This window comes from Sus scrofa, chromosome 10 (assembly GCF_000003025.6).
Source record: "Sus scrofa isolate TJ Tabasco breed Duroc chromosome 10, Sscrofa11.1, whole genome shotgun sequence".
NCBI lineage: Eukaryota > Metazoa > Chordata > Mammalia > Artiodactyla > Suidae > Sus > Sus scrofa.
Window position 1 is genome coordinate 64,966,287 of NC_010452.4, and position 23,673 is coordinate 64,989,959.

The 23,673-nt window shown below is 44.2% G+C and overlaps 1 protein-coding gene across 2 annotated transcripts in view; it reads left to right on the forward strand.

Moving 5' to 3' along the window:
* The window catches only part of IL2RA (interleukin 2 receptor subunit alpha), a 53,172-nt gene that overhangs the window by 18,138 nt on the left and 11,361 nt on the right, over positions 1–23,673 (forward strand). For both annotated transcript variants that reach the window (XM_021064060.1, NM_213835.1), the window contains 2 exon segments: positions 19,485–19,676; positions 21,671–21,784. In XM_021064060.1, the coding sequence (XP_020919719.1) occupies positions 19,485–19,676; positions 21,671–21,784 (306 nt within the window).

Below are 23,673 nucleotides of genomic sequence, written 5' to 3' on the forward strand. Positions count from 1 at the left end.
CAGCTTTCCCACAGGTACAGACCTGGCCATGGCCACCACCACGGCCAAGATACTCAGCGGTTCTGATCCCGGATCCCTCCTGCTGCCCTGTGGTAGCCACAGACACACGGCTGCTGCCCTCCTCATCCCAGGCAGCGACTGAGCGGCTCTTCCACTAATTTTGTCACTTTAAGACTGCCATATAAATGGAATCACACAAGAGTAACCTTTGAAACTGGCTTTTATCACTCAACACAATTCCTGCACAATCCATCCTTCTGCACACAATTCCCTTAGGACCCAGCTTTCTGAATTCCTTAGCTGGCACTGTCCTGGAAAAAAGGCTTCCTCCCCTCCCCCACCCACACCTCACCTCCTTACTATATCACTACTGGTTTTTTTTCACCTGTGCCCAGGGATGTTGAAGTTCTCAGGCTAGGGATTGAACCCACGCCACGGCAGTGACAATGCTGAATCCTTAACCGCTAGGCCACCAGGGAGCTCCTAGTCTCACTATTGATTGCTATCTTTTAAAACTATTTCATTATTTTATCACATCCACCATTGATTCTCTTGGGTTTGCTGCATACACTATCACATAATCTGCAAACAGGGGAGCTTTATTTCTTCTCTCTCCAGTGCTCATCCTCTACATCCTTTCGTCTGATTGCATGGACTAAACGCCAGCGGCAATGTTGGTTTTTTTTATTACTCAATGAATTTATTACATTTATAGTTGTACAATGATCATCACAATCCAGTTTTATAGGATTTCCATCCCCCAACTTGTCTCCTTTGGAAACCATAAGTTTTTCAAAGTCTGTGAGTCAGTATCTGCTCTGCTAAGAAGTTCATTGTGTCCTTTCTTCAGATTCCACATGTCAGTGAAAGCATTTGATGTTGGTGTCTCATTGTCTGACTGACTTCACTTAGCATGGTAATTTCTAGGTCCATCCATGTCGCTAAAAATGCCGGTATTTCGTTCCTTTTAATGGCCGAGTAATATCCCACTGTGTATATGTACCACATCTTCTGGATCCACTCCTCTGTCGATGGACATTTAGGTGGTTTCCATGTCTTGGCTATTGCAAAGAGTGCTGCAATGAACGCTGGAATACACGTGTCTTTGCGAGTCATGGTTTTCTCTGGATAGATGCCCAGGAGTGGGATTGCTGGATCAAATGGGAGTTCTATGTTTAGTTTTCTGAGGAATCTCCACACTGTTTTCCACAGTGGTTGCACACATTTACAGTCCCACCAACAGCATCATAGGGTTCCTTTTTCTCCACACCCTCTCCAGCACTTACTGTTTGTAGACTTTTGGATGATGGCCGTTCTGGCTGGTGTCAGGTACCTCATCGTGGGTTTGATTTGCGTTTCTCTAATAATGAGTGATGTTGGACATCTTTTCATGTGTTTCTTGGCCATCTGTATGTCTTCTTTGGAGAATTGTCTGTTTAGATCTTCTGCCCATTTTTTGATGGGGTTGTTTGGTTTTTTGGTTTTTTTTTTTTTTTGGTATTGAGCAATAGGAGGTGTTTATAAATTTTGGAGATGAATCCCGTGTCAGTTGATTCATTTGCAGAGATGTTCTCCCATTCTGTGGGTTGTCTTTTTGTTTTGTTTAGGGTTTCCTTTGCTGTGCAGAAACTTTTAAGTTTACTTAAGTCCTATTTGTTTATTTTTGTTTTTACTGTCGTTACTCTAAGAGGTGGATCTGAGAGGATGCTGCTGTGGTTTATGTTGGAGAGTGTTTGGCCTACGTTTTCCTCTAAGAGTTTGATAGTGTCTGGTCTTCTATCTAGGTCTTTAATCCATTTTTGTGTATGGTGTTAGGGAGTGTTCTAATTTCATTCTTTTCCATGTGGCTGTCCAGTTTTCCCAGCACCACTTATTGAACAGGCTGTCTTTTCTCCATTGTATATTCTTGCCTCCTTTGTCATAGAATAGTTGACTGTAGGTGTGTGGGTTTAATTCTGGGCTTTCTATCCTGTTCCACTGATCTATATTTCTGTCTTTGTGCCAGTCCCATACGGCTTTGATGACTGCTGCTTTGTAGTATAGTCTGAAGTCCCGGAGCCTGATTCCTCCAGCTCCATTTTTCTTTTTCAGGAGGTCTCTGGCTATTCTGGGTCTTTTATGCTTCCAAACAAACTTTAAAATATTTTGTTCAAGTTCTGTGGAAAATATCCTTGGTAATTTGATAGGGATTGCATTGAATCTGTAGATTGCCTTGGGTAGTATAGTCATTTTGATAATATTGACTCTTCCAATCCAAGAGCATGGTATGTCTTTCCATCTATTTGTGTAGTCTTTGATTTCTTTCATCAGTGTCTTACGGTTTTCAGAGTACAGGTCTTTTGTCTCTTTAGGTAGATTTACTCCTAGGTATTTTATTGTTTTGGATGTGAAGGTAAATGGGATTGCTTCCCTAATTTCTCTTTCTGATCTTTCATTGTTAGTATAGAAATGCTGTCGATTTCTGTGTATTAATTTTGCATCCTGCGACTTTGCCAAATTCATGGATGAGCTCTAACAGTCCAGAGGCAATGTTGAGTGGAAGAAGAAATAGCAGGTGTCGTTACCTAGGAGTGTTGAACAGGGTTGAAGTACCAGAGGAAGTGGGGGCAGCCTTAAATCAAGACTCAAGTTCAGCTCAGGGCTACAGGTATGAAGCTGGGAGGGGCTGCACAGCATCCTTGTCATCAGGGCTCTGAAGCCTAAACAAGCCTCCATCCCCATTAGTGTGGGGCACTAGCTCGGTGACCTCCCTGGGTGACTTCAGGCAGTTCTTCAAACCTCGCTGTGCCTCAATGTCTCAATTGTAAAATGGTCGTAATAATGAGAATATCTACTTCATAGTGTTGTTGTCGGAATTAAATCTGTTCATATGTGTGAAGGGCTGGTTCGTGTTACTTTAAAATGAATTAATAAATGTGTGCTTTTGAACTGCCTTAATTTTCATTTCTGATATGACAAACCATGATGGGTATGAGCCATGAAAACAAGTTTTTTTTGGGAGAGTCCTCATGTAAAGGGGTCCTTGTACCAAAAGCTTCAAGAACCACTGCCTTGGTCATATTGATTTTTTGGTTTTGTCTTTTTAGGGCCGCACCTGTGCCATACGGAGGTTCCCAGGCTAGGGGTCTAATCAGAGCTGTAGCTGCCAGCCTAGGCCAGAACCACAGCAATGTGGTATCTGAGTCACATCTGTGGCCTACACCACAGGTCACGGCAACACCGGATCCTTAACCCACTGAGTGAGGCCAGGGATCGAACCCACGACCTCATGGTTCCTAGTCAGATTATTTCAACTGTGCCATGATGGGAACTCCTGTCATACTGGTTATTAAAGAACTGAAGTACTTCCAAGCTTGGTAAACGTCTGCTGCCTTCAGCCTCTCATCTGACCCCACTGTACTCATTCCCTGGCCCCTCACATATGCCAGCAACCGAAGGGTTAATATGTGGCACACGGGGGCTCCTGGAGCCCCTGCTTCATCCTCCACTGGCATCCTTCACGTTGGTTCCTGACCCTGCTCTCCTGTTTGTTCAAAACGTTGACTCTCACTCCTAGAGAGAAACCAAGGCATCGTTGTCTGAGCCTTTTTTTTTTTTTCAGTTTTACTCTTTTTTTTTTTTTTTTTTTTTTTTTTTTTTTGTCTTTTTGTTGTTGTTGTTGTTGTTGTTGCTATTTCTTGGGCCGCTGCCGCGGCATATGGAGTTCCCAGGCTAGGGGTCGAATCGGAGCTGTAGCCACCGGCCTACGCCAGAGTCACAGCAACGCGGGATCCGAGCCGCGTCTGCAACCTACACCACAGCTCACGGCAACGCCGGATCGTTAACCCACTGAGCAAGGGCAGGGACCGAACCCGCGACCTCATGGTTCCTAGTCGGATTCGTTAACCACTGCGCCACGAGGGGAACTCCTCAGTTTTACTCTTGAAGGGTTATTGTCAGAGTCTATATACAGAAAAGCACATGATCCATAAGGCAGAGCGAGATGCATTTTCATGGAGTGAACACCTCTGTGCAACAGCTCTCAGATCAAAACCAGAAGGTCGCTTCACCCTTGGCTATTAACACTATTGATGAATAATTTGCCTGGGTTTCGAGCTTGAAGCTGAAATCACGTCATACAGTGAGGACGTTGCTTTGATGTCTCATTTTGCTCAACATTTGGCTCATGGGATGCATCCATGCAGTTCCCTACACAAAAGTTCATTCATTCTTTTTTTTAATTATTTTTTAATTTGATGAATTTTTTAATATTTATAGTTAAACAACCATCATCACAACCTACTTTTAGAATATTTCCATCCCAAGCACCCAGTCCCTCCCTCCCCCTCCCCAACCTGTCCCCTTTGGTAACCATACGTTTTTCAAAGTCTGTGAGTCTGTTTCTGTTCTGCAAATAAGTTTTTTTAAAAAATCTGAGCTTTGATGGTGACCCGTGGTCAAGGCCAACCTGTTCTGCCCACTTCCATCCTCGTCATCTTTGCTTCTTCCTGACACATTTAAGTGAGCTATTGGAAAGAATTTCTTCAGAGTAAAAGTGGGATTTTTTTAAGGTAGACACAAGGGGAGCAAGAGTGGGCTTTCTTGGGACTGCTGTCCCATCAGCCTTGAGCTGTGTGACTCGGGCAACTGACCGAATCTCTCTGAACCCTGGTCTCCTGTTGTGTAAGGTGGGGTGACAGTGTCTACCTTCTGGGGTCGAAGTGGGGGCCTTGAAGGTGATCTAGACGGAGGAGCAGCAGGGCTCAGATACCACAGGTGCTATTATACAAAGAGCCACACTCGGAGGACCTGAGCTCGCTGACTTCTTCGAAGATAATGATCTGAATTAAACCACAACACTTCGCAAACGCCTCCCCTTGACCCAGATAGTTTAGAAGTGGATCCACCTCCTAGCTGGAGGGAACCTTCACAGCCGGCGAAGAGCACACTGGTTCCTGGAGATAATGTTTCTTTGCGATGTGAAAGCCCTGGACGGACCCAGGGGGCGTCCTGTCCGCAGGCTCGCCACAATCCAAGGATGACACAGTCTCAGTGTCCTCCTCAACAAGAGGGGAAACTAACCTACATTATCGTTGGGGCCTCTCCCTGCGCTAGACTTTAGGATCCTTTGGAGAAGAGCCGTCAGCATGCCCTGTAATGTTTTATTGTGCACCTCATTTCCATAAGGCTCGGAGGGCTGGTTGGGTTTCCCAAGGAATTTTCGAGACTCCTTGATACGAGGTATATCGTGGGATTCTTCTTGGATCTGACAGAGAAGATGAGTGCCTTGAGCTCAAGAACCAGATCATTTCTCTATCACGTGCCCTGTGTCCCTTGCGTAAAGCTTAGTACATCATTGTCTAGAAGTTTCTGTGTTTCGGGAGTTATTCTAATGGTCATTCCCAATCTCTAGCGTACGGATGGCAGGGGGAGGGGCCCAAAGATGGAGTCGAGTACCTTGACCTTGAGTCACCCTCAGAGCAAAGCACCTTATCTCAGACCCGGCCCGCATCCTTTCGAAGCCCCTTCCCTTCCTTCATCTTCCGCGTTAGTCACTGGACCACAGGGGCCAGATGGGGGCTCTCATTTTTAACAACATCAGAAAAGAATAAAATGTACTCGCCTAGCCCACAATCGTTCTCACTCACCCACCTTTCCTCCAGGGAGCTCTCGCTGCACCTGCCTTAGATGCTCTGCTGGGGAACCACATGCTCTGGGAGCATGTTGGGCCGCGCCTGAGGGCCTCTCTCTGGCCCCCTGGGGGCCGTGCGGTGGGGAAGGGGCCACAGGGAGGGCGGGCAGGAAGACAAGGCAGCCACTGCCTCTGCTGAGTGCAGCTTCGGCCCAGCAGCCTCAGGGGGATCGCAAGCCACTGAGACATCGTCTTAGCTCAACACTCGCCCAAAACGTGCGTTACCCAGACCCCCAGGCCGTGTGTCTGCACATTAAAGCCTGAGAAGAGCGGCTGGGAACAGTGATGCGGAGTCCTGGAGGCTGCAGAGAATCCCCCTTCCCGCTCAGAGCACAGGCGGCCTCTGCGACTCTGGCGGACTCGGAAACTAAACATCTCAGCCCCGAACTCACTGAGCTCCAGTCCCTTCTCAGATCAAACAGCACACACACAGGGCAGCTTTATGTTAGGGGAGTGGACAGGCCTGAGCGCAGACGGGTGTCGAGGCTCCAGGTCTGATGAGGGAGCCCTGGGCTCTTCCTCTGTGACGGGCCACTTGGAGAAAAGTCCCTCACCACACCAAGCTTCTCATCTCTTATTGGAAACCCCAGCGGTAAAAGCTGCGCAACTGTCCTTCTGGGAGTGGGGCCAGGTGGACGTCAGGTGCCTGGGAGATGGAGAGACTGGTCTGAATCCCTCAGTTTGTTGCGTCGGATTTTACGATTGCCCAGCCCTGCCCTCCTCAGCAAGGGCATGGTGACATGGAAAAGATGAGTCTCCAGAAACCCGCTGGAGGGAAAACAAAGACAAAGCGACAGAGAAAAAAAGGGGAGCCGGTCCCTGGTCCCTCCCCTCCACCATCTTCCTCCCAGACCTGGGTGGTGACACAGCCCAGAGCAAGGCAGCTCTCAATGACTGTTGCTCATGGCAGTCAGAGACGCCACAAGCAGCCAGGGAGTCCCACACTTCAGTGGAAATTCCCGGTGACAGCAAGCCCACACCTGTCCCCAGAGTTTCAGGGATGCTGATGGAGGTGGGGTGACGCGCGGGGGCGGGGTCCCGCCTGTGTCTTTCCAATGACCATTCGCAGCAAAAATCCGAAATAGGACAGGAAGCACTTTCAACATCAAAAGAGCTCAATTTAACTCGCTCCCAGTGGGAGCAGAAGCCCCTGGGATGTCCAGAGTTAATGATAAAGCCCGGCTGCCTGCCCCAGCCACCCGCATGAAAGGCAGGCGGCAAGACCACAGCCGTGTTCCTCTGAGCCTGAGGTAGGTCCCGCCCCGGGTGCTGCGTCCGAGCTCCGAGCTCTTAGCCCCGGGCCCTACACGAGCGAGGCTGGCACCCTGAAGTTGCCCTCCGCCCTGCTAGCAGCGCCCACTTGAAGTATCCTCAGAAAATGACAACAGAAATGTACCAGTCCTTAAAAGGGACAGAGCCACCGGCGGAAGCAAGACATCGATCTGGAAGGGTGGGTGCCAGAGTAAAGGTGGAAAAAAGCCCCTGCTCGCTGAGGGTCGAGAATTTTCGGAGCTTTTGGTGAGTACAGCAAAGGCAGCTGCTGCGCTGCGTGGGAAGAGAATCTCTAAGTGATAATATAGGGAAGAAGGATGTAGAGACATCTTGCTGAGGCGTAGAAGCACAATTGGGATTTCTGTTGTGGCTCAGTGGTAACGAACCTGCTGGTATCCACGAGGATACAGGTTCGATCCCTGCTCTTCCTCAGTGGGTTAAGGATCCGGCATTGCGGTGAGCTGTGGTGTAGGTTGCAGATGTGGCTTGGATTCTGAGTTGCTGTAGCTGGGGTGTAGGCCTGTGGCTACAGCTCCAATTCGACCCCTAGCCTGGGAACTTCCAAATGCCTTGGGTGCAGCCCTAAAAAGCCAAAAAGTAAAAACTAAAAATAAAAAATCAACAGAATTGGCCTCCCATGCTCCTCTGCAAGATTTCCAGGGGAGATAAAGTGTTTTCCATCCTTTTTGAAAGATGTTTACTGCTGTTTCTTTGATGACATCATGCTGAAAAGGATTTTTTTTTAAATTTTCAGATTTATTCCAATTAGATTAAAAAGACGCCCCACCCCCACCCCCATCCCCAGGCTACCTTTCCAGAATGATGAGCCAGCCCCCACTTCCTTCAGATGGTATTTGGACCCCCCTTGGCATGGTTCCAGGGAAAGGGTTATAGCCATACTCTACTGGTTCATAGCACTAGACAGAGTTAGTTTCAGTGTTTTCAAATTCCAGGAAAGATACTTTTATGAAAAGAAAGCCTGTGGGAGTAAGAAGTTCTGGAATTTTCCCTTTTCCCCACATGACCTCCTCAGAGGCTCAGGCTAATTATGATGATCCTGGAAATTTCCATGGCCTTATTTATAAAAGCATATCATCACATAACCAGTTTTTAAGGACACAAACTGACAGCAAAGGCAATCTGCCCTCTTTTCAAATTTCTGTGTTTAGAAATTTTCTCGGTTTGTAATTGAGTCGTTAGATTCCAAATGCATCTGAGGTCGATCCATCTTGATTGTTTATGCTAATGGATAATCCCGAGTTGTTCAATATACTTTTTATTGATTTTTTTTTTTTTTTTGCTTTTTAGGGCTGCAGCTGCAGCATATGGAAGTTCCCAGGCTAAGGATCTAATCAGAGCTGCAGCTGCTGGCACACACCACAGTCACAGCAACATGGGATCCGAGCCACGTCTGTGCCTTATATCACAGCTCAGGGCAATGCTGGATCCTTAACCTGCTGAGCCACAATGGGAACTCCTTTATTGATTTTTTTTAAGTAAAATTACTTGTAGGGAAATGCACAGATCTGAAGTGTACAATTTGATGAGTTTGGGCTGTTAAACAAAATTTCAGAAACGGAGACCCCATTGAAATAAAAAGGTATTTATTTGGGATTTGTTAGGACCGCTCAAGAGACACAGATCAAGAAGCCTTTCAATCATGTCTCCCGCCCCCTACCCCACAGCTACAAAATAGAGGAGGCTTATAAAGGCAAAAAATAAAAAAAGGTAAGGTTACAGTTAGTAACATGAGTTATAAGAATTATAATTGGCGCTTACTGGCAAGAAGAGTGCTCGTTAAGTAAAGATTGGTTGGGGCCTGAAATGGTTGCATATTTACAAGGGGAGGCCTTGCGACCATAAAGTTGCAGCTGCCAGCAGACATCATTTTGAAAGCGGCTAGTGGTGTCCTTGAGCTGGATGCAGTTCAGAGGAAATTCAAGTTCTCAGTGGTGCAGGGACGTGTCTGACACCAGGTGCTCAACGGCGTTCCCACTCGTTCTTGTATGTCTGCACCGGGAATATAATCTCAATCTGTCACCACAGCAAAGATGTTGACGCAGGTAGCCAGTTTCCACCCCTCACTGCCTTCCTCCGGTCCATCCCCGTGCACCACAAGCAACCACTACCTTGATTTCCTTCTGTCTCCTAGTTTTGTCCCTTCTTGAGCTTCATATAAATGGAATCAAATGGTGCGTGTATTTTTTGTCTATCTTCTTTTGTTCAACATCATGCTTTTGAGATTATTCAATGCAACTATAAGTACTTAAAGTCTTTTTGTAGACATAGGCTTTCACTCCTGCTAGATAAATACCAAGGAGTGGAACAGCTATATTATCGGGCAGGTATATACTAACTTCATTAAAAAGCAAATAAACAAACTTTGAGTTTTCCAAAGTAATGGCATTATTTTACGCTCCCACCAGTAACATGAGTTCCAGTAGCTCCTCCTCAACATTTGGTGTTGTCAGTCTTTTATCCATTTTACTCATTTCATGGTGGTTTCCAATTTGCTTTTTTTTTTTTTTCTTTTTTTTTTTAGAGCTACAGCTGTGGCATATGGAGGTTCCCAGCCTAGGGGTCAATTCAGAGCTGTAGCTGCCGGCCTGCACCACAGCCACAGCAACACCAGATCCTTAACCCACTGAGCGAAGCCAGGGATCCAACATGCATCCTCATGGATGCTAGTCAGATTGGTTTCTGCTGAGCAGTTTGCTTTTTCTTGATGTCTAATGATATCGAACATCTTTTCAGGTGCTTATTGGTAATCATATATCTTCTTTGGAGAAGTCACCATTCAATTATCTACCCATTCATTTATTGGGTTGTTTGACTTTCAGTATTGATTTGTAGTTCTTTGTATAATGTGGATACGAGACTTTTTGTCCAATATATGTGTTGCGAAGATTTCTCCCAGTCTACCTCTATCGTTCATTTTGTCATTTTCTTAATGTCTTAGGACAGAAGAAGTTTTAAATTTATTCTTCTTTTATGTTTAGCGCTTTTTGTGCCTTCTTTAGGATGTGTGTGCCTCTCCCTAACTTGCAGAGCCATTTGCCTTTATTTTCTTTTAGAAGCTTAAGAATTTTACCTTGTATGTTTACATCTATAATGTATGGATGTGGTGTATGGGTGGGTCTTTTATGTTTAGATATATAACAAAATTAATTTGAGTGTGTGGAACAAGGTTCTTTTTCCCCAGAAGGATTTGTTGAGATTTGTCCTTTTCTCATCGAATTGCCACGGTGTGTTTGTAAAAAATCAACAGAATGTACATACGTCAGTCTCTTTCTGAATTTCCTCTTCTGTTCCATTGGTCTTTTTGTCTATCCTTTTACCAATATGTACTGTGTTGGTCACTGAAGCGTTATAGAAAGTCTTGATATTGATGATGTGGATCTTCCAAATTTCTACATCTTTTAGATTGACCTCTTAAAAAACTCCCAACCATTTGCTTTTCTCCATTTATATAATTCTTTATGTTAGGAGTGTTTCAGAGTTTTCCGTTTAAAGACCCAGTGAGTTTTTAGCAAATTTATTCATAAGTATTTTATGTCTTTAGATACTATGGTAAATAGATTGTTTAAATTTTTTTAATTTTCTAATTGGTTGCCCCCAGTATTTAGAAGTCATCACAAGTGATTTTTGTATGTTGAGATTACTAAATTCTCATAGTTATTTTGGATATTTTCTTAGCTTTCATGTAGTCAACCAGGTCATCTGTGAGTAAGGTTTCTTATTTTGAAATCTACTTTCTGATATAAATATAGCTATACCAGCCTTCTTATGTGTACCTTTGCATAATGTGTCTTTTTGTATTTTACTTTCAACCTATCATTTTTGTGGTATTTAAAGTGTGTTCTCTTAGAGACAGCATAGAGTTGGGCTCTGCTATTTTATCCAGTCTGGAAGATTCTATCATTTTAATTTAAAGTATGTTTCATGTAATTACTGAAATGGGCTTTCAGTCTACTTCCTCCCTTTCTCCTAGTTATCCCATGTGTTTTTTTTAATTAATCTATTCTTCCTTTTCTCTCTTAACTTTGGCTAACCAAAAAATAGTTTAATACTCGATATTATTTCTCCTATTGCCACTTTAGCTGCACTCTTTAATTATTATTTGACTGCTTTCAGGTAGGCATCCTTAACTCATCACAATCTACTTAGAGTTAATGTTGTACCATTTCATGCATAAGAACCTTATAATAGAAAAATTCCACTCACCCAAACCTTACACTACAGTTACATGTTTTACATTTACTATAATGGAATAAAACCCACCACAAAATATTATTATTTTTATTTTAAACCATTCTCTTTCAAAAAATTAAAAGAAGGTGGTTTTTTTGTTTTTTGGTTTTTTTTTTTTTTTTTTTTTTGTCTTTTTGCCATTTCTTGGGCCGCTCCTGCGGCATGTGGAGGTTCCCAGGCTAGGGGTCCAATCGGAGCTGTAGCCACCGGCCTACACCAGAGCCACAGCAACGCGGGATCCGAGCCACGTCTGCAACCTACACCACAGCTCACGGCAACGCCAGATCCTTAACCCACTGAGCAAGGCCAGGGATCGAACCCGCAACCTCATGGTTCCCAGTCGGATTCGTTAACCACTGTGCCACGACTGGAACTCCAAGAAGGTGGTCTTTTCATTTACGGAAATATTTACCAGCAACCCTCATTCTTTCCTGTAGATCTATGTTTCTAGCTGGTGCAATTTCCACAGAGCCCAAAGAATTTCCTTTAGCATTATTTCTTATATGCAGGTATGCATTATCCAAATTCTACAAGCTTTCATTTATCTGAAAATATATTAATTTCATTCTCATTTTCGAAAGCTGTCTTCTCTAGGTAGAATTCTAGGCTGGCAGGATTTTTTTTTTTTTTAAAACTTTGAATACATTTTACCATTATTTTCTGTCTTCCATTGTTTCTGTTGGAAAGTCGGTCGTCATCCACTACTGTTTCCCGTATGTAAAATGTCCTTTTTCTCTGCCCACTTGAAAACTTTTCTCATTGTGTATGGTTTTCACAACGTGGTTATGAGGCATCTCAGTGAGGTTTTCTTTACACTTATCCTGCTTGGAGTTCACCGAGCATCTTGGATCTGCAAGTCAACGTTTGTTATCAAATTCCAATGGGCCGTTATTTCTTCCAATCCCTTTTCTGCTCCATTATTACTCTCCTCTTGCTCTGGGACTTGAATTACATTTGATAGATTATTGACTATTATCCTACATGACACTGAAAGTTTGTTCATTTCAAAAATTTTTTTCTCCATGCTGGTGAGTTTGGATAATTTCTATTGATTTGTCTTCAAGCGGTGGTTAAGCTCATTTCAAATATTATAATTTTTATTTTTAGAATTTTCATTTGGTTCTTTTTTATGTTTCATGTATCTTATGAAACATCCTACTGCTTCACTCATTATGGTCACGTTCCCTTTAAATTAGTGGTTAGTTGACAATTTTTTTCTTAAAGGGCAAGAGAGTAAATTTTTTGGCCACCAGGCCATAAAGCTCTCTGTTACAAATACTCAACTCTGGCATTACAGCACAAAAGCAGCCATAAACAAAGTATGAATGAATGGGTGTGGCTTTGCTCTGATAAAACTTTATTTATGAAAATAAATGGCAGTCAACCCACAGGCCATAGTTTGCTGACCTCTGCTTTAAGTCAATCAGTATGTATATTATAATTGTTTTAAACTCCTTATCTTCTAATTCCAAAATCTGGATCATTTTAAAGTCTGTTTCTATAAATTGACTATACCTCAATAAAATTTTTTAGACGTCTGTTTCAATTTGCTGCTTTCTTTAATGGGTCACATTTTCTATTTCCAGAATTTTTAAAAACTTTCTGGATATCATGAGTTTTACATTTTAAAGAGTCTGGATTTTTTTTTTTAAGGGCCACATCCACGGCATATGGAAGTTCCCAGGCTAGGAATCTAATTGGAGCTACAGGTGCCAGCCTCTGCCACAGCCACAGCAATGCTGGAGCCAAGCCACATACCAGTTTGCAGTAACACCAGATCCCCAAACCACTGAGCGAGGCCAGGGATCGAACCGGCGTCCTCATGGATACTACTAGGATTTGTTTCCTCTGCACCACAATAGGGAGTCTGAGTCTGGATTATTTTGATTTCCTTTAAGAGGTACTGAATTTTGTCCTTGCAGGCGCTTAACTCACTTCATATCCTCTTGCCCATCAGGTTTCGTTTTACCCTTTCTGAGAGTGCATCCATTATGGCTTTGAAATTTGTCCCAGGGTTGTCTCTTCCTCTGGAACAAACTACAGCCTTTAGGTCAGACGCCTGTTTTGTAAATCAAATTTGGCATAACCGTTCTTCTCTCAGTCTTCAGAGCAGGCAATTGGTGCTAAGTCCTGCCTTGCCCATATTCTGCCCAGCTCCTGGCTAAGAATCTGAGGGGTACCCTTGCATATACTTCTGGGGCCTCTGTGTGGCGCCCTCCTCTCCAGAGCCCCACGCCACAAATTCTAGCCATGCCAGCAGCCTTGGGCTGTGATCATTTCCCTCCTTAGGTCAGTGAGATCACCACCCTGCGGGCTCCACTTCGGTGCTACCTGGTAGGACAGTGCCCCAGGAGGAAGGCCGTGGCAATAGAAGGCTCGCTTCAGGCATTCCCTTCCTCTCAAATAATGCATTAAGCCTGCTGCTAATTGTCTGAAAATACTTTTTTTCATATATGCTTTTTTTTTTTTCTGGTTTTAAAGTTTTCAGCAAGAAGATAAGTTTTGGTACCAAAACTCTGTCATGGCTGGAAGCAGAAGTCTTTGTTGGTTAATTTTTTTCCCTTCAATTATTTTATCTAGCCCAGGGAATGTCCATTGTGTGCTTATGAGTTGTTCTTTTTAAACAGGCTTTACTTTTTTAGAACAGTTTTAGGTTCACAGCAAAGTCAAGCAGAAGGGTGCCAAGATTTTCCATTTACTCCTGACAGCACACATGCATAGCCTTCCCCATTATCGCATTATCAACAACCCTCACCAGATGGTACACTTGTTACAACTGATAAACCTACACTGACAGGTCATCATCATCCAAAGTCCATGGTTTACCTTAGGGTTCACTCCTGGTGGTGTATCTTCTGTGGGTTTGGACAAATGCATAGTGACATGTATTCAACATTATGGTATCACGCAGAGTCGTTTCACTGCTCTAAACATCCTCTACGCTCCACATATTTTTTCCTCCCTCTTCCCTAACCCCTGGCAACCACTGAGTTTTTCTTAATGCCTTTATAGTTTTTCCTTTTCCAGAATGTCAGAGAGGTGGAATCATACGGTGTGTAGCCTTTTCAGATTGTCTTCTTTCATTTAGGAATGTGCATTGAAGTATCCTCTACATCTTTTCATGGCTTGATAATTCATTTCTGTTTAGCACTGAATAATACTTCATTGTCTGAATGTAGCACAGTTTATCCACTCATCTACTGAAGGACATCTAAGATTGCTTCCAAAGTTTGGCAATTTTTAAGAAACCTGCTAGAAACATCTGTGTGCAGGGTTTTGTGTGGAGGTAGCTTTTTGACTCCTTGGGATAAATGCCAAGACGCATGATGGCTGGATGGTACATTGAGAACATGTTTAGTTTTTGTTAGAAGCTGCCAAAAGTGTCTTCCAAAGTGGCTGCACCATTTTGCTCCCCCCTGCATCGATGTCTGAGGGGTTTTGTTGCACAATGTCCTCACTAGCATCTGGTGTTCCGGATTTGAGTCATTCTAAAGCTGTATAGTAGCATCTTACTGTTGTTTTAATTTGCATTTCCCTGATGACATGTGGTACGGAGCATCTTTTAATATGCTTATTTGCCATCTGCATCTCTTCTCTGGTGAGGTGTCTGTTCAGGTCTTTGGCTCATTTTTTCAATTACAGTTCTTATTGTTGAGTTTTAAGAGTTCTTCGAATACTTTGGATAACAGCCCTTTATCATTTTATCCCAGTCTGTGGTTTGTATTTTCATTTTCTTTTTTTTTAATTACTCAATGAATTTATTACATTTATAGTTGTACAATGATCATCACAATCCAGTTTTATAGGATTTCCATCCCAAACCCCCAGCACATCCCCCTACCCCCCAACTTGTCTCCTTTGGAAACCGTAAGTTTTTCAATGTCTGTGAGTCAGTATCTGCTCTGCTAAGAAGTTCATTGTGTCCTTTCTTCAGATTCCACATGTCAGTGAAAGCATTTGATGTTGGTGTCTCATTGTCTGACTGACTTCACTTAGCATGGTAATTTCTAGGTCCATCCATGTCGCTAAAAATGCTGGTATTTCGTTCCTTTTAATGGCCGAGTAATATCCCATTGTGTATATGGACCACATCTTCTTGATCCACTCCTCTGTCGATGGACATTTAGGTTGTTTCCATGTCTTGGCTATTGCAAAGAGTGCTGCAGTGAACGCTGGAGCACACGTGTCTTTGCGAGTCATGGTTTTCTCTGGATAGATGCCCAGGAGTGGGATTGCTGGATCAAATGGGAGTTCTATGTTTAGTTTTCTGAGGAATCTCCACACTGTTTTCCACAGTGGTTGCACACATTTACAGTCCCACCAACAGTGTCCTAGGGTTCCTTTTTCTCCACACCCTCTCCAGCACTTACTGTTTGTAGACTTTTGGATGATGGCCATTCTGGCTGGTGTCAGGTGGTACCTCATCGTGGGTTTGATTTGCGTTTCTCTAATAATGAGTGATGTTGAACATCTTTTCATGTGTTTTTTGGCCATCTGTATGTCTTCCTTGGAGAACTGTCTGTTTAGATCTTTTGCCCATTTTTTGATGGGGTTGTTTGGTTTTTTTTTTTTTTTTTTTTTTTTTTTGGTATTGAGCAATAGGAGGTGTTTATAAATTTTGGAGATGAATCCCGTGTCAGTTGATTCATTTGCAGAGATGTTCTCCCATTCTGTGGGTTGTCTTTTTGTTTTGTTTAGGGTTTCCTTTGCTGTGCAGAAACTTTTAAGTTTACTTAAGTCGCATTTGTTTATTTTTGTTTTTACTGTCATTGCTCTAAGAGGTGGATCTGAGAGGATGCTGCTGTGGTTTATGTTGGAGAGTGTTTGGCCTACGTTTTCCTCTAAGAGTTTTATAGTATCTGGTCTTATATCTAGGTCTTTGATCCATTTTGAGTTTATTTTTGTGTATGGTGTTAGGGAGTGTTCTAATTTCATTCTTTTCCATGTGGCTGTCCAGTTTTCCCAGCACCACTTATTGAACAGGCTGTCTTTTCTCCATTGTATATTCTTGCCTCCTTTGTCATAGATGAGTTGACTGTAGGTGTGTGGGTTGTATTTTCAGTCTCTTGATAGTGTCTTTTAAGAACAGAATTTTTACTTTAATATGGTGCAACTTCTCAATTCTTTTTTTTTTTTTTTTATGGATCATGCCTTTGGTGCTGCATCTAAAAACTTGTCACCAAACCCAAGGCCATCTAGACTTTTTCCTACATTATCTCTAAAGCGTTTTAAAGTTTTGTGTTTTCTTTTAGGTCTGTGATCCATTTTGAGTTAATTTTTGTGAGAAACTTGAAACCTGTGTCTAGATTTTTTTTTTTTTTTTTTGCATGTGGTCGTCCCGTTGTTCGGCACCATCTGTTGAAAAGACTGTCTTTGCTCAATTGTATCACCTTTTCCCCTTTGTCAAAGATCAGCTGGTCAATTTCTAGACTCTGTTCTGTTCCACTGATCTATTTCTCCATTCTTTCCACCAATATCACATTGTCTTGATTACTGTAACTTTACAGGAAGTTTTAAAATCAGGTAGCACTGTCCTTTCTGTCAATGTTGTGTTAGCTATTCTGGGTCTTTTGCCTCTTCATATAAACTTAGAATCAGTTTGCCGAGATCCACCAAAGAAGAGACCGGGCTTTTATCGGGATTGCATTGAATCTCTAGATCATTTGAGAAGAACTAACCTACTGACAATATTGAATCTTCCCATCCATGAACATGGAATATCTACCCATTATTTAACTCTTCTTTAATTTCCTTCATCAGGGTTTTATAGTTGCCCTCATGCAGATACTGTACATATTTTTAAAAATTTATACCCAAGTTCTTCACTTCTGGTGTGCTAATGTAAATAGCACTGTGCGCTTTTTTTTTTTTTTTTTTTTTGTCTTTTTGCTATTTCTTGGGCCGCTCCCGCGGCATATGGAGGTTCCCAGGTTAGGGGTCCAATCGGAGCTGTAGCCACCGGCCTACGCCAGAGCCACAGCAACGGGGATCCGAGCTGCATCTGCAACCTACACCACGGCTCACGGCAACGCCGGATCGTTAACCCACTGAGCAATGGCAGGGACCGAACCCGCAACCTCATGGTTCCCAGTTGGATTCGTCAACCACTGCGCCACGACGGGAACTCCCCGCACTGTGCTTTTAATTCCAATTTCCTCTTGTTCATTGCTGGTATGAGCAAAGTGGTTAACGTGTGTGTATTAGCTTTGTATCTTGTAATGGCTTAGTAGTTACTGGGAGGTTTTATTTCTGGTCTCTTCTTTCAGATTTTCTCCTTAGGCCGTCATCATATCTGCAGACAAAGGCAGTTTTATTTCTTCCATCCCCACCTGGATACTTTTCATTTCCTTTTCTTTTCCGATTGCATTAGCTAGGACTCCCGGGATGATGCTGAAAAGCAGTGGCAAGAGGGAATATCCTTACCTTGTTCCTTCATTTGTTTTTTCTGATCACTATGCCTATCTTCGTTCAGCAACAGACTTACCTTCTGCTACTTAAATCAAATTGGTTGGTATTGACATTTGCTAAGTGCCAGTGAATGGTACTAATGCTATGGCTGTTAAGGAGAGAAGACCTTCTGCAGGAGTTATGGGTTAAGGTAAACTGCAGCTCAGTTTCTATCTGGATAGTCTTTTGCTGGACAGAGAAAACACAGAGCAGAACTAGCATCTATTCTATTGTGTGCCAGGTGCTCTGCGAGTTACCTTAATATGTTATTTCATGTAATATTTAAGGCAACTCAGTAAAATAATTATTATAGCCATTGTACAGAAAAGGAAGCCAAGCCTTAAACAAGTAAAAATAATAAAGCTATATAGCTAGTAAGCTTGTAGAGCTAGAATTTAGAACCCCATCTTTATCCTCTTCCCTCCATGCTGTGTTTCTTGTGTTTTTATGATTACTGTAACTACCAGCCTTAACTGAGTGCTTATGTTACATGTTCCTCTGCAACTGCTGACCCACTCGGCCATTCAAATTGCTTTCATTCAGTCCTTTCTTGGTTAGAGGGGAGGCAAGCTGTTCATGTCCTCCTCGCCTTCTGTTCCTGGAGGTGTCAGGAAGGTCCTGCATCTTGGACGGGGCTAGTCTCCAGGATGACAAGACGCTGGGCAGAGTGTGAGGGCTCAGCTAACCTGAGTGATTAATCATCAGCAAACGGCCCTCTGCCAGCAGTGAGTGCAGCAGCCTGCCCGGGCTGGCACCTGTTCCCCGGGTGGAGAGGCCGGCTGCTCCAGGCCCTGCTGGCTCACTTTCCCATTTCCTATGGTCCTTCCTGTTCACTTCCTTTATCCAGCCCAGGGCTTCTTCCTGAAAAAATCTCACTTCCTGAACCAGGAGAGCTTGTCTTGAGATACACAAGTTTTCCCCCTTAAAAGCCGGACGTACAGCCACTTTTTTAAAAGAACATTTTATGCATTTTTAAATATTTTTCTTTTTATGGCCACACCTGTGGCATATGGAAGTTTCTGGGCTAGGGGTCGAATCAGAGCTGAAGCTGCCCACCGATGCCACAGCACGCCAGATCCGAGCCACATCTGTGACCTATGCAGCAGCTTGTGGCAACACCAGATCTTTAACCCACTAAATGAGGCCAGGGATTGAACCCACATCCTCATGGAAACTAGTCCTGTTCTTAACCCACAGAGCCACAAGGGGAACTCCGTTCAGCCACTCCTTTGAGTGTCTTTAGTGGGTAACTAGTGACCACTTTTTGGGCCAAAGGAGGGTCAGATCTTTGTGGTGTGAGATGGAATTTTGTAAACTCACAGGTGGGTAGGTGTGTGAGAAACACACAACTCCCACTCGCCAGACACGGAGTGAAGCACGCTACATATATTTCTTCCGAAACCAAAAATCATACAATCATTAATTACGGGAAGTCAGACCATCTTTATTTCCTGAAAAGTCTCTCTTTCGGACACATTTTGTCCCTAACTTAAATCCACACGGCTTTCCTTTCCTCCTATCCTTATTTCTCCCTCTTTCTGTCTTTGCTCGGCAAGAGGCATATTCAAAATAAAATCTCACACATTTCTATTCATTTCATTTGAAACACAGTTTGGAGATGAACTTGGCTGCCCTTCACTTTGAACTCTCTGATGCAAAAGTTTCTAAAGAACAGTGACAACAGCCTTAGTTTCTTCCTAGGAAAAAGCAGAGCACATACGGAACCCTCAAGTCAAGGGGAGTAATGTGGCATTAGATCAGTTAGATCTTGGCATGGCTGATCATATGTGCCAGTGTTTGGAAGCTCCTGAACCCCCAAGATGGTTTTTTTCTGTCTTAACAGGGGCTTGCGTTCAGCAGCCGCCGAGCCTCAGAAATGCCACGTTCAAGATCCTCGGGTACAAGGTGGGCACCACATTAAACTGTGACTGCCAGAGAGGTTTCCGCAGAGACCCCAGCAGCGGGCCCTACATGATCTGCAGGGGAAACTCCAGCCACTCCTTCTGGGAAAACAAGTGCCAGTGCATGCCCACCTGTAAGTGCCGCGTTTATAACTGCCCCCCGCCTGAGGGAAAGAAAAACTGCAGCAAAGAGGGAGAGGGGGTTTCAGCTTTTACTCACTCAGCCCTGCAGACAAAAGTCTGCCAGCCCCACCTACGCGATAACAAATGCCTGTGGTTCACTAAGCAAATATTCAACCAGCGTCTCCTAGTTCTGAGGACTGTTCTAGACACTGGGGACTCAGCCCTCAAGGAACCTAGGCTCCAGGGGGAAGGACAGATATCACACCAGTAAATACCAAACAGGAGTTCCCATTGGGGCTCAGGGGACAATGAATCTGACTACTATCCATGAGGATGCAGGTTCGATCCCTGGCCTCGCTCAGTGGGTTAAGGATCTGGAGTTGCCGTGAGCTGTGGTATAGGTCACAGACAAGGCTTGGATCTGGTGTTGCTGTGGCTGTGGTGTAGACCGGCAGCTGAGGCTCTGATTCAACCCCCAGCCTGGGAACCTCCATATGCTATGGGTGCAGCCCTAAAAAGGCAAAAAAAAAAAAAAGAGGGTAATATGGTAAAAATTATGTTATGTATATTTTAGCACAATTTTTAATTGAACTATAGTTGATTAACAATGTTATTTGTTGCAGGTGTAGGAAAAATTGATTCTGATTATATATATATATATATACAGACATATGATGTGTGTATATATACTTTTCTAGACTCTTCTCCACTATAGGTAATTACAAGATATTGAATATAGTTCCCTGGGCTACACAGTAGGACTTTGTTGTTCATTTTATATACAGTAGTATATATCTGTTAATTCCAAACTCCTAATTTGTCCCTCCCCTATTTTGCCCTTTGACAACCATAAGTTTGTTCTCTGTCTGTGAGTCTGTTTATGTTTTATAAAGTTCATTTGTATTATTTTTTAGATTCCACATATAAGTGATACATTTGTCTTTATCTGACTTTCTTCACTTAGTATGATAATCTCTCAGTCCATCCATGTTGTTGCGAATGGCATTATTTTGTTCTTTTTTATGGCTGAGTAATAGTCCATTGTATATATGTACCATGTCTTCTTTATTCATCTGTTGATGGACACTTAGGTTGCTTCCATGTCTTGGCTATTGCGAATGGTTCTGCTACAAACACTCGGGTGCACATATCTTTCCAAATTAGGGTTTTCATCTTTTCTGGATAGATGCCCAGGAGTGGGGTTGCTAGGTCACATGGCAGTTCTATTTTTTGTTTTTTAAGGCGCCTCCATCCTGTTCTCCATAGTGGCAGCACCACTGTCGCTGCTTTAAGAAGGCTTTGCTCTGACTTTTTTTTTTTTTTTTTTTGACCTTTTTTTGCTATTTCTTGGGCTGCTCCCGTGGCATATGGAGGTTCCCAGGCTAGGGGTTGAATCAGAGCTGCAGCCACCGGCCTACGCCAGAGCCACAGCAACGCGGGATCCGAGCCACATCTGCAACCTACACCACAGCTCACGGCAACGCTGGATCGTTAACCCACTGAGCAAGGGCAGGGACCGAACCCGCAACCTCATGGTTCCTAGTCGGATTCGTTAACCACTGCGCCACGACGGGAACTCCTGCTCCGACTTTTAAATGAATTGCCTTCCGGACACAAAGGAGTGGGCGGGCTGCCGAGCTGACGGGGCTCATCATTCATGGTCGCACTCCTGCCATGTGTGATGCCATCAGGCGGACGGCCAGAATGGAGTCCCTCTGGGGGAGACTAATACACAAATTCCATCAGAAAATCTCAGTTGAGAAATACATCAGAGGCCATGGTCGTCTGGACAGGAAGCCCGACTGACAGGCTGGCGCTGGGCTGACCATGAACAGGCACAACCAAGAGCCCCCCCAAGTGCTTATCTTTATGACCCCAGTACCCCAATATTGGCTGGCAGGTCGTGGGCTCTAAAAACACCTTCTTTTTGAATGAATACACGAAGGGCATTTTCTCTTGTACACATTTGTGAAGTTATTTTCTTCATTTCACCCCTACTCCCTAGCCTCCCCGAGGATCCCCGTAAAACAAGTTACTCCTAGACCTGAAGAACAGAAGGAACGAAAAACCACAGAAACTCAGGGCCAGATGCAGCCCCCGAACCAAGCTAATCTTCCAGGTAAGAGGCAAACCATCCCCCTGCAGGTAGAGGAGATGCTGCCCTCAGGAGGCGTCTGTCCTCTTTCCTAAGGATGCCGTGTGGACAAGAAGCGGGTTTGCAGGCTGGTCACTCAGCACATCAAGCCACTCTGACAGCAGCCAACCTGGGTTCAGGGCTTCCTCTGGGTTTGGGAACCAGCCAAACAGAATTCAACTCCATTCAATCCAACTCAACTCACTTCACTTCACCAAGCACATCTGGGGACTACCTGCGGCCAGGAGATGCAGGCCTGACCAGACAGTGGTCCCCGTCCTCAAGGAGAGACTCTGTGCTGTCTCCTTACATACAAGACACTGAACTGCAAGCAGAGCAATTTCCTTCCAGATGTTTCTTACAGGACAGGGTTGGGCGAGACTTGAAGCTGCAGACAAAACATCTCCGAGCTAAGGGGCTGTGGGCAAGACAGGGCCGTGTTACCCAGCTGCTGCCCTAAATTCCCAACATAAATAACGCTGAAATCAAGCCACAATGTCAGGGAGAAATAGAGGCTGTTGGGAAACCTGAGCTTTGGGGGGACCCGCTGACCTTACAAGACCCTCTGGTCCTATGCTAATTTTACACCTTAGAGAGAGCTTTACAATGTTATAACCTCCTTGGAATCTCACAACCCAGAGAGTCAGGGAGCAGGACTTCAATTTACTGAAGAAATGGAGACATTTAAAGACTTGGCTAAAGACCTCAGGTCTCCTGAATGAGACGAGGGATCTTGCTGATAATTGAAACCAGTTCGAATTTATGTTCTTCTATTAATTATAAGAACAAAACACAACACTGTGACTCATCCAGGGACTATGGTGCAACATGCTGCTTCCAGCCCTTTTCACTCCAACTTCGTGCCAGAACGAGGTTTCAAAACCCACTTAATTATTTGTTTTTCTCTGCTTCTTGCCTCCACAATTATTAAAAGTTTTCTCATGGGGTCGGTGTTTGCTGTCCTTACCCAAGAGATGGCCAGCAGGCTCTGGCGAAGGGATGCTTCACAGATTGTTTTAATATGGAGGTTTTCACTCCACGGAAGCAAAGCTGAATTCAAGCAGGTTCAGATGGTGATGAATTTGACTGCCTGTAAAGACACTGCGTAGAGCAGAGCCCTCAGCTTCCTGCTGCATGGGGTTGTACAGGGTACTGGGGGAGATTACATTGGGTCCCTGGGGCTGTGGAAGGTCAGAACGTACATGCAGCTTCAAATTTCTGGGGTTAGGGGGACATGTGGTACCCGATGAGGGGTGGAGGTGGTTCTGGATTCAAATCAGAGCAGGAAATGATCTCTGGGGTTAAAGGTCAACCAGGTTTGGGGTTTTGTTGGGTGAGTGTAACATACTGGGTCTGGGGACTTTTCAGAGGTCTTAAAAGGGCTTGTCTAGATCCCACTTCAGGCATGGCTTGATCAGGGTGCAGGCTCCATTTCTCCAGGATGTCTTGGTACTCCCATCCTCCTGGCTTTGGATTGGCCCCCAGTCCTTCCGCCATGAGCCCAGGATGACCACCACCTGCAACTCGAGGATGTACCTCCTCACTTGGTCGTGGAGATCCATGTGGACCCCACATTTCATCAGCCCAGATTGGTTCAAGCCTGCCCTTAGCCCTCAGGGGAGACTAGTTTTTCCACACTCGTCCTCTTATCAAAGCCCCGCACCATCTTCAGAAGCGACTGCTCCTTCCTCTCCATTCCCAGAGCAAGGTCTCTGCCTCCGCTGTCACCCTCACGGTGTTCTGCCTGCATGTGCTTCCGTACCCAGTAGCCTCAGCGCCTTGCGGGGGGACTGTGTCTCTGTGCCTTTTCACAGAGTGCCTAGCAGAGGTCCTGACACATAAATGTTACCAACACTTATTGGCTGCAAGGAAGG